At 41.4% G+C, this 11,749-nt stretch overlaps 1 protein-coding gene across 1 annotated transcript; it reads right to left on the bottom strand.

Annotated features, from left to right (window-relative positions):
* Window positions 1-2,426: 2,426 nt before the first annotated feature.
* Window positions 2,427-5,133, bottom strand: LOC113018166 (uncharacterized; the record flags this gene model as incomplete). Its single annotated transcript, XM_026161229.1, has 6 exons — window positions 2,427-2,633; window positions 2,804-2,925; window positions 4,156-4,341; window positions 4,431-4,670; window positions 4,751-5,020; window positions 5,100-5,133. Coding segments are annotated over 6 exons (858 nt in total), but the record flags the coding sequence as incomplete, so codon positions are not given.
* Between the last annotated feature and the right edge of the window lie 6,616 nt (window positions 5,134-11,749).

Here is an 11,749-nt window from a genome sequence, read left to right on the forward strand (position 1 = left end):
TGTTCAGCACTTTGGTCTGCCTGGTGTGTTCTTAAAGTGTTATACAAATAAACGATGATGATGATGATGATGATGATGATGATGATGACTCGACTGTACGCTGTGTTCGTGTTTTCCTCCAATACAAAAACTTCCGTTGGAGCAGCCTTTCAACGCCTCTCTCTGTCTCTGCTAGCAAAGTTGACCCAGACAACAAAGTAAAGCTAGTTTTCAGCTACGAGCCCGACACGGACCCGACGTATGAGCCAGAGGTCCTTTACTACGGTTTGGAGTCACGGACCTTCAGTAACAGTAATAAATCACAGCAATAGTACATTCACGTAGTTGTAAACAGCATGATAATATATTAAGTAATCCAAAGTATTCAGAATACGTTACTCTCATTGAGTAACGCAACGGAATAAGTTACATTTTGGGGCATGTAATCTGTAATCTGCAATGGAAAACATTTTAAAAGTAACCTTCCCAACACTGTGTGCAAGTTAATAAAGCTCACTGCTGACCGAGGACAGCCATGCTGAGGTGAGCTGTCGACGATATGCTAAACTGTTGGTTAGCGTTGGTATTAGCCTCTGTTAGACTGTGCCAGCTGCAAACAGCAGCTAACAGAGTCTTTTCCACTTTCCTTGAAGTGGATCCTTCATCATTTGTTTGTATTCATGTGTTTTTGGCAGTTCTAGTAAATTGTAAACTCAGTCAAGAAAATCTGGATAAATGACAGATTTGTGTATGAAATGTTTTTAAGTATAGTTTTTAAAGTACTTCATCTGCAAACAGACTGTTTTTCAATGAGGCCTAATACTTTTCTTATGTTGAAAGCTGATAGAGGACAGGGTTTGATGAATGTCTGTGAGAGATTAGAGATTCAGAACAGAAACGCTAAGGCTGCTAGTGTTTGTCTTCATACCATTTTTCTTGTATCCACTGATATTAGCTAATAAATGTACGGTCTGTACATTTCTTCTGTGTGTGATGATGATTTATTTGTATAAAGAAAAAACTAGCTGTCACAACACAAATCAGTCAAATGTCTGATGTTCTACATATGTATATGTGTTACAGTGCTGCATTTCTGTCCTGACCTTTGACCCCATGCTCAGACTAAAGCTTCACACAGGCTGGTGTGTAAAAACAGCTAACAATGCATTTCTGTGTAAAGCATCATTTGTAGTAAACATTTAATGCCTGTTTCAGTTTTACACAACCTGATGGAAAAGAGAAGGAGAGCAAAGGTCAGTGAAGGGAACGACTGTAGTGCAAATACAGGTGATGTCAGTGAGGATGTGACCCTGCTGCCCTCTCCTAAACAGAGGAGACATTGTTACCCCAATACTGTCAGGCCAACATCAGCAATAAAACAGGGAAGATGTGGGGTTAATGCGCACTAATGTTAAAGAAGATTGTGTCACAGGGTTTTAGAGAAGCATTACATGTTAACTACAGTAGCTCCATAATGAATGAGTAACACGGGAAAAGCTGTCCTGTAAAATTCAAACAAATCAAACAGTTGGAGCTGTTTAGTAAAGGAGCCGCCGACTAATATCATGTAAAAATGTTTAAGGATTCAAGAAAATTGTTTCACTTTCTTGTACACAAACCAAAGAAACTTCCAGACATTTCACCAGAAAAAGATGAATCTGTTGATCTCACAGTTTTCCATGCTTTCATCTCCTCAAGTCTCCTCACGTAGTGCAGACTTTACTCAGTCAAGAGTCCAGCTCGTTCAAAACTCTGCTGCCACACTTTCAGCATATTTAAAAAACAGCGCTACACTGGCTACCTGTGATTTTACCATATTAATGGCTACTTTTAAAGCGTTCCTTGAGCTTGTTGAGACCCACATTACAAATGATGTTACATCCTCAGATCAGAGCCCCAAATAAAGCTTATTGTTATTCATGTTTTTATTATTGGCTCCAATGGAGAGGTTGTTGTTCAGTTCCACCTGGAAACACAGATCCCGTTTGAGTTGCCTCAGGAAGCTCATCTAGTGCAAAACTGCCAAATCAAACATGCTGAGCTACCGGCTCCACCTGTTTATTATTTATTAATAATAAATTATAGAATGTGTTACTGTTTATCTGCAAGACCTTCATTAGGAACCTGGAATTTTAAATCATTATGCTATTATTATCATTTCAAAATGCCAGTCACTGGCTGTCACTACAGGTCTGTGCTGGACTTTCAGTAACAGCCACTTCCATGCAACAACTGCCTGAAGCATAGTACACTAAAAACTCATTCTTTACAAATCCCTTTGCAGCCCTGGCAAAAGCCTGCTTTTAGTAAATGGTAGAAGGACTGGTTCTTATGTAGCACTTATATAGCGCTACTCTGACGCCACAGCCAGGGTTCAGTTTATCAGCAAGAGATTTTTATTTAAACAAAGGAATAAACTGAAGGCTTATTTTTGGCCAAGACAAACATCAAAGTTGAAGGCAGCTGGACATTTGGATGCAGAATGTACACTTTTTAAGCAATGGCAAGAAAAACAGATGAGCAGGGCCTTCATACTGAAAAACAGGACAAGCTCTAAATCTTAGCAGGGAGCTGACGGGACTGGCAGAGAGAAAATCCTCTTCTTCCCATCCTCCTTTAAATTTGATCTGGGAAACTCCATCAATAACTCAGCCCTGATGCACAAGAGAACGAGAATGAGTAGATGGTTAAAAGAGAATCCAGGAGATGGAAAGACAAGAAGAATAGAGGAGCAAAGAAATTATCACAAGGACCCACAGTGGACAAAGGGTCATAATCATATTTTGTGAAGCAATAACTTGTTGGATAACAGCTGAATGTGTACCTGCAGTGTCCTCGGACTGGAGAAAACAACATGTGAGTGTGTATCTGTAATTTTATTGGCTGACTGTCTGAAGTTCATATCCTGATAGGTGACTTGACTCAGACTTGATGACAGCGTCCTTTCTGCAGGAATGAGAAAGACGAGGATTTAAACACGAGACAAATAATAAAAGATTCTAAACCGAAGACGTCTGCCAGCATGGAGCACAAACTGGGCGTCATCAGGACGCTACAACACAGAGCGAACACCATCCCCACAGACACAGCAGCCAGGAGGAACATCACATCAAGAAGGCCCTGAGTAAATGTGGTTATCCCAGCTAGTGATGTGTCGGTCGCGAAGGAAACTCTCAGAGCCGACTCTTTGACTCTTTGGTGTGTGGTAGTAACAGGTAAATGAACATATTTTTTCAATTATTTGACTATATATGAGTGTTTGTGTATTTATACACAAACAATACACACATGCTTTCATGCTTTCAATTGTGTAATTTAAGTGATCTGCTCTGCTTTGAAGTTCAGTTAAAGCTAGAAATGTGTTTTGGAGTTTGCACGTGCTTTGTGTCGTGGTCCTCGTGCCTCGCTGGCTCACTCTGTGTTTGGCAACATGTTTTGTTTGTTTTGTTTCCTTTGCGCTCTCTCTCCTCTGCTGGGGCGGTGCTCATTACGGGCCCCGCCCCTGGCCCACGCACCTGTGCTCACCGTCACACCTGCAGCCGATCCCAGCTGATTTGGAGCACTATTTATGACGGCGGACCTGAACCTGTATCTGTGAGTTTGAGACGATCCCTAACCTGGACGTCTTTCTCTGTGTGTATATAGATCTGCCCTGGACCCGAGAGAGTGTGTGTGTGTTTGGAACCCACTGAAAGCATGTATGGGATTAATCCCTGCTTCCCCCCGGACCCTGGAGCCCCGGACCATTTTTAATTAAAGCAACAAAACAACCCGAAGAGCCGCTTGGGAGCCGGAAGAGCCGGTTCTCTAAAAAGAGCTGGAAATCCCATCACTAATTCCAGCTGGACTTTTGTCAAAACCTGTAGTGATACTGTTGTGACAGGAGTATCGGAGCAGTTGAGATGCACTTTTTCTAAACACTGGGTCTCTGTGGAATTTAAACCCCAAAACATGCTGCGCCAAAAATTGTTCCACCCCAAGGATCGGGTCTTATACTTTATCAATAAAAGTGTCTCTATATTTTTCATGTAAGATAAGTTCTCTGCTAAACAATGTGAATGGGGACAGTTTATAATTGAATTATAGTATATAATTACATAATTATTAAGGAAAATTTATTTTTCCATGTAAAATGTTTAATCTAATGAGCTCTGGGGGGTTTGACACACTTTATACCTTTTTTTTTGTTCCAAAACAGCAACGCTGCAAACAGAATAAGATCTAGAAGACCCAGAGAACCCAGAGCAGCTACAGGTGAGATGATGGAGGAGGACGATGTAGAAGGAGGGGAATTGAGATTGGTAGTTGTTGGTGGTGGTGGTTTGGTGGCACTTGGTGAAATGGTGGTGGTGTCATAGACATCTGCAGGAGAGATGATAAAACTGGGTCATTGAATTTATTATAAGCTCAGCAGGTTTGCTTTAAACAGGAAGTGATGTCAGTGTTCTGACCTCTGACCCTCAGAAAGCTCTGAGGAGATGATCCAAACTCATCAGTAGAACACCAGTAGAGACCTTCATCAGACTGCTGCACGTTAATGGTGATTATGTGCTCTGATTTAGGTCCAACAGGACGTCCATTAAAGTAGAAATAAGCTGCAGCTGTGCCACCAATTTTCTTTTTACAGCGTAGCGTGACATCACTTCCTGTCCTCACAGGAAGTGCAGGGATCTCCAGGATCACATGTTTATCTGAAGAAAAGACCCACAGACTGATGTAGAGGTGGTATAACAGTCTGCTGTTAGTCTGATGAAATGAACGACTTCATTACCTGATACAGTGATGTTGACTTCTTCACTCTTCTCTCCAGCTTCACCTTCACACCAGTAAACTCCACTGATTGGCTCGCTTTGCTTATCAAGCAAACAGGATGAACCATTTAACCTCCCGAAGCCCCGCCCACCTGCTCCACATGACTCAGTCCCACTTCCTGTGTCCCTCTTCACCGTCCATCCATCAGAGCCCAGCTGACCTTCACATGTCAGAGACACTGGGGCTGCTGTGAAGAACTGCTGAAGGTTTGGACTGACGCTCAGAGAGACTGGAGGACAGACGGACAGTTTCTATCAGTGTTTACACTCAGTGTTTGTCCTGGACCATGGTGCACTTCATCTACTCACCTGCACAAACAGTCAGTGCAGACAGCAGCAGCACACGCACACCTGCAACAGGAGGTCAGAGGTCACTGAAGGTCAGAGATCATTTAAAGAAAGACTGAGGCTGCACAGTTTTTTTTTTCTCTCAGGAAACTTTTTAATCTCCTGAAGTATCTGCCACAACCCAAGGAGCTTGGAAAGAAAAGCGTGTGGACTTCTTTAAGTTGCTTGAAGACGTTTCACCTCTCATCTGAGAAGTTTCTTCAGTTCTAGGATCAAACGGTGAAGAGACCCACATTTAAGCTCTGTGGGAGTTTCCCCCTGAGAGGGACAATGGACCCCCTGATGATCCTCTACCTAATCACATGAGCCAAGGTGTGGTAATGGGTGTGGGTCACAATCAGCCAGGGTTTTACTGCTACTACTTTGTACTTTCTTACTTTGAGTACATTTCATAGTCTGTACTTTTTTTTTTTACTTTAACTTGAGTTAATAAGTTGAATCAGTACTTCATCTTTTACTGGAGTATTTTTGAACACTAGTATTTGTACTTCTACTTAATTATGGAAGGTCTGTATTTTTGCCAGATCTGTGAGCCACGCAGATTAAACTACACAAACACCACCGTGCACTGTAACAGGAACAGGAAGTTATAAAATACCACCGAGACAGCAACGCAGGTTAGCCTGTCTTTTCCTGTTTTCTATACATTTTTTGATCAGATGGCAATCAACGGTAAACATCACAGTGCACAGCATTGTAAACAATGGAGAAGGAACTGTGCATGGATGAGCTTTCATTCATGTGCAGAGAAGAAAGTGTGGGACTAACAAGCCACCCTTCAAAAGCACAGTTTTCATTTTCAGATTTGCGGCCTGTTTCAGTCCCACACTGCTGCTGTTTAAAGGTCATCATGTCAACGGGAATGGGAACTTTAACAGTCAAAACCGTCTGTGGTTGTTTGAATACACTCAGTCCTCTTAATGGAAAATTGGCTGTGAATAGAGGAAGTGAAGACTAGATAAAAGAGGGGACGCAGTCAGAGGACCCTGTGCTTCATGCAGTCAGAGGCTGTGGTTTCCTGACTGAAGAGATGTTTGATGAAAAGAGGTCAAGTCTCTTTTGTTCTTTTGGTCTTCATGTTACTGACACTTAGCTGGGCAGAAGGTTTAATCGCTGACTTAGTCCAGACTATATGGTGACTTTCCTGCAGGACTCCAGGTTAAACTGCTGAGAGTCTGAACCTCTGAGAGGTTTGCAGTGATGATGAGATCGATTTAAACCGAAAAACTTTCATCATGCATGTTTGAAACCATTTTCTATCACTCTTCATACATTTCAGTTAAAAGTGTGAGCTCCATTATTCAACATTAACATCACTTCTTGGTTCCTGCCCTACTTCACAGCCACCAATCAAATGAAACCAGAAAGACATAAGAAGGAGAATGAACTGTTCCTCTCGCCTTGACGAAACTTTTCAGAATTTTTACATGAACTTTAAAGTCAGTAGCTGCAAGCTTGTAACTGCTGAAAGGTTGTTTTCCTGCCATATTGTTTGTTGGAGCTGTGATAAATAAATCGATGATTTTAGTGTTTGACTCACCGAGGAGCAGAGAGACCGGTGCAGTCTTCATGTTGTCTGGATGACGACTGAACGTCAGTCTGAGCAGCAGAGAGACGCCTTCAGCTTCAGCACTTCCCCGTTAACAGTCTTCAGTACGTCACGCTGCTGCATCACAAAGAGGCAGAGCAGCTTCTCCAGCAAACATCAGTGAATGAGATGTTCCGTTGGGTAATTCAGCTCCGAATCTATAATCCTTTTAAAAAACAAATTCCCTTTTCCTACAAAATGTTAATTGAACTCACATGTAGTTATAAGGAAAAACAGACTGTATGTGTCCAAGTCCAAACACTAAATGTATATCATCACTTTAGCTCCATCTTTGTAGAAGTAGTCGGTTTAAATCTGGTTTTACTATCTTAGAAAACATTATGAGTTGCAGCACTTTATAATAACTAAGAAGCTGTAAAATTAAAGGTGTTGAGGTGGCAGGCAGGATGTAGGACCCAAACGCAGGACTCAGAGACAGAATGATTAACTAAAGTGGCAGCTTTATTGCTGGAGAACATTCAAATAGAAATAGAAGAAAACAAAACTAGAAACTCAAAACTTAAGCCCAAACTAGAAACCCGGGAAACTAGAAAATCAAACCAGGAAAGAGCAAACCAGAACATTACCAGAAGCACATAGAAAACAAAACACAGTACAGTTGTTAGATTTCTATTGTTGATTGTCATTTATGCTTAGAAACATAGCTGGACTGGCCATCGGGCATACCGGGCATTTGCCCGGTGGGCCGCTGGCGATTTTTTGTTTTTATGGGCCGATGGATATTTTTTTTTTTTTTTTAGGAAGGGTATATATAATGAAAGGTGTTGGATTGGCCAATTGGTCATGATCGACTCTGGGCTGGACCAATTACAGCCGAGGAGGCTGGATGCACCCTCCCCCTTGTTTAGCAATCACGTGATTTTCGCGCATTGCATGCCGGGAACTCGTGGCAAAACAATCCAAGTACCGCATCAAATGCAAGCATTTGCAGCACCGCAAAACGTTCATTCTCCGGTTCCAATACCTTCTTTTTTTTTCTTTGCCGCACAAAAAGGAATGTACAAAACAAAAGGAGAACAATGCCGGTCCGTACAAAGACAGACTCGACGAAAAGACAAAGAAAAGATACGAGGAAAAAATCAAAGGAGTGAAAGGGTCAGACCCTTACGAGCACACAGAGTGGACAAAAGACGTCAGTGTGCTGCCCACTTTCACCACGCTCAGATTTATAATTATACGGTTCTTGGAGTGAGTGCACACACTCATGAAGTTTAGTAACTTCAGGTCACTGCAACAAGCCCAGGTACAGTTTACCGACGGATGGGTGCAGGACCTTGAAATGCACCGTGTAGGACGAAAGACTATTGTACGTATCATAAGTTTACCAGTCTCACAAATCGTCTTCATAAATACACATTCATTAACAGTTTATTAATAGGACCTTTGAGCTCAACGGTAATTAATTAGTAGTGGAAATAATTTCTGGTAGTGTAACAGTGTTTGTGGTATTATTCCACTTGCCACAAATATCAGTGTAATGGGGAAACAGCGCCCCCCCGCTCTCAGTGTGGCTGGTTAGGTGAGGCTGGCTGCAGTAATCGCTGCCAGTCTGCCGTAGCCATACGAGAGGTGAGTTGTATTGTTCCGCACACAATATAGCTAAGTAGTACAGACACATAAAACATGTTTGATTAGCTGACGAGCACCGAGTGTAATAAGTGCTTAGTGGACACATGTCCAACACCAGTTTTATGTACTTTTCATTTGTTTATTACAGTTTTTTACAGACGCTAGGACACATTTCTCAATACTTAGGTCACGTTTGCAAAACTCCTCACACAGTGAGCACAACAGAAGTCTATGTGGGCTAAACTGAGGACCAGTTATCATTGTTTTGGCACAAAATGCATTCAATGACTACATCTCTCAAATTACATGAATCATCTTCTCACTCAGACACAACAACTGCCAAAAAGCTTTGTACGGACAGGACATTTTGCATGTGCTTACATACTGTTTTCAAAACTGTTAAACTCATGGTCAAAACAATAACACAATGCAAAACTTGAAAAGACAGCAAAATCCAACGGCAATATTTTACTGAAACATATTTTAAATCTAACAATGCAGTTTAACCAGCCACAGCTGATTCTCATTGTGGATGAACATCTACACAGTTGTTACTCCTTCAATTTTTTCAACTCCTTCAATTCTGGCATGCCAGAAGATTCTTTCCTAGGTGTATCGCCCTAGATGACATAAGATGTGATGTGGATGAGAACCTGTGGCCAAATGGAGAAGACCGAGTAGATTAGCATTACTATTGTATGTGTATCAGTGGATGGTGTGTATACGAATTCTTGTATTTTGGGATTTCTTAGTGCAAAAAAATAAAAAATACATAAACATAAATACATGATGTCTGATTCATTCCAGTAACATATATTGAAATTATAAACAGAGATGTGTCCTTGTTTTACACAGGAAACACTGTGTAATGCTACATGTTGTTAGTGTTTTTTAGGTCATTGTTTTGTGGGTGACAAAGTGTGTTTGTCGGCTGTCAACCTTTGCTAGTGTTCTGGAGGAATGTTTTTATTTGAGACCTGAATGAAGTGTTTTGGTAGTTGTAGTGCATTTTGAATGTGGAATGAACTGCTTTGCCAAGCTGAGGGTCAGTTAGGAGAATTGTGTGAAGAGTTTTGCAAAAGTGACCTAAGTATTGAGAAATGTGTCCTAGTGTCTGTAAAAACTGTAATGTGTGAAACTGTATGCTAAAGCGGAATGCTAATGAGATGTTCTGCCGTAGTGTGCTGTGCGGAGTGGTGTGTGGCGAGCCTGTGCACTGATAATACACCGTTGTTTCCATTCAGGTACATAATTTGTTGTTGCTGTTATTTTATTGTATATTAGAAATTGTAATATTGCTGCAGTAATCGCTGCCAGTCTGCCGTAGCCATACGAGAGTGTGCTGTGCGGGAGTGGTGTATGGCGAGCTTGTGCACTGATAATACACCGTTGTTTCCATCAGGAAATAAAGTGGCAACGATCGATCAGAGACTCCTTGTCTTCTTAAAAACACTACACAACGCAGAGTCGAGGAGTCTGTTTGGGCCGAACTGTTGCAGCGGGATGAAGCAGAAACCAGTTACAGTAGCATTACAGAAAATGTAGCAGTGACAATAATATTGTATGTTGTAATCGCAATGGACAATAAGTGATACAAAACAAACTGTTTTATCCTGTGAATAAAAGTATATGTTTTTGTCAATGTACCATGGTAATAACAGAAGCGAAACACAATATTGTGTCAGGACAATTTACTATTTATGCACAATAAATAAAGGAGCATAGCGCGACAATTTCTGTTCAGCGCCAGACTTGCTTGTAACCTATATCACCAATTATGTTAAGAAAAATGACGCATTAACTACTAAAAACTCTGACCTTTGTGGGAATGCTTGGAGCAGACTAACATGTGAGCTGGAGTGTTCTGAGACGTTATTTTGGTATATCCAGACCATCCGTCGGCTCTTACTTCGGAAACATGGCTTAAAAAATTTCTCTTCAACGACGTAATCCGATAAAAAAAAAAAAAGATCTCTTTACCCATCGGCTTCCCGTGGCTGTCATGCGACCGGGCTATTGAAGTTAATAATTACAACAGCTTCTTGCCATTTTTTGGGTTTCTTTTTATCGCTGTGTAACTGAGTTCAATTGAAAGCCTGCGTGCGCTAGTACCTCTTGCCACAAGTTCCCAGAATCCTTTGCGGTTTTATCCCTGAATGACGTCACATTTTCAATCTTTATCCTGGTGGGCCGGTCTCTAGTCAAAATGCCCGGGCCGATTTTTTGTCCCAGTCCAGCCTTGCTTAGAAAAATATTTACTTATATATGCTTAGAGTTTTGTAATTAGTTGTAGATTGGTAGAGGTTTTGATCCTTGATAGTCTGCAAACTTTGTGTGTATTAGACAGCACTTTGGGAGCATGAGAGGTCATACCGTGTCTTATTGTTTTATGGTAGGATTAACGTAGTTGCGTCTGTTCTAGTCTAAGTGCTCTTTGTTTAGATGAACTGCAGGACTTCCTCACCGTGTTATCTAGGATGAACCATCTAGGGTGAGGGGGAGGCTACCCTCTTCCTGACCAAGGATGTTTGACCCTTTGATCAGCAGTCCACACACACACACACACACACACACACCACACACACACACACACAACACACACACACACACACCACACACACACACACACAGGCAAGGTACTCTTTGTGTGTATGTAGACATCATATGTTAATGAACTTATGCATATTCATGTAACCTCAATAAAAGAACAGTGGTACGGGAGAACAGACGAGAGCAACTGGGGTCAAGCGAAGGAACGGTGCCTCCTGTGCACGAGAAACACGAAGAAGCTTGCCTACTTGTGTCTTGCTTTGCAGTGTAATTATATTGTCTTCAACGTTCCAGCGGATAGATTCAAGCTACAAACCTATCAACAGTGAGGGTACAACACAACAACTAACAGAGAAACACAGGGCTTAAATACACAAGCAGAACTACGAGAAGATGGGGAATAGGTGGTAACACATCTGGGACAAATCAGGCCTAATGACAGAAGGGAAGCAAAACCAAGCACACTGCACACAGGACAGGGACTATCAAAATAAAACAGGAAACACATGAGGCATAGACTTGATACTGAACAGAGGGAACACAGAGCACAGGGACAGGATTGACAAACTGCAACATGAGACACGACTGAACAAGAAAATCAGCATGAAGACAGAACTAAACCTTGAGTAAACATGAGGGCTGCAGGAAGAAAACCCAAGTAGATTAGATTAGATTAGATTAGATGAAACTTTATTAATCCCTCGGGTGGGTTCCTCCAGGAAATTCAGTTTCCAGTAGCAAAGCACCGAAAGAAGTTGCATGTTACAGATACATTAAGGGGAATAAGAGTAAGGATATAAGCATAAATACACCATATATACACATATAGATACAGAATATACAATATGGATAAATAGGATTGCTCATTTGAGTGAGTATATTT

Source organism: Astatotilapia calliptera, unplaced genomic scaffold (assembly GCF_900246225.1).
Source record: "Astatotilapia calliptera unplaced genomic scaffold, fAstCal1.2 U_scaffold_48, whole genome shotgun sequence".
In the NCBI taxonomy this organism is placed as follows: domain Eukaryota; kingdom Metazoa; phylum Chordata; class Actinopteri; order Cichliformes; family Cichlidae; genus Astatotilapia; species Astatotilapia calliptera.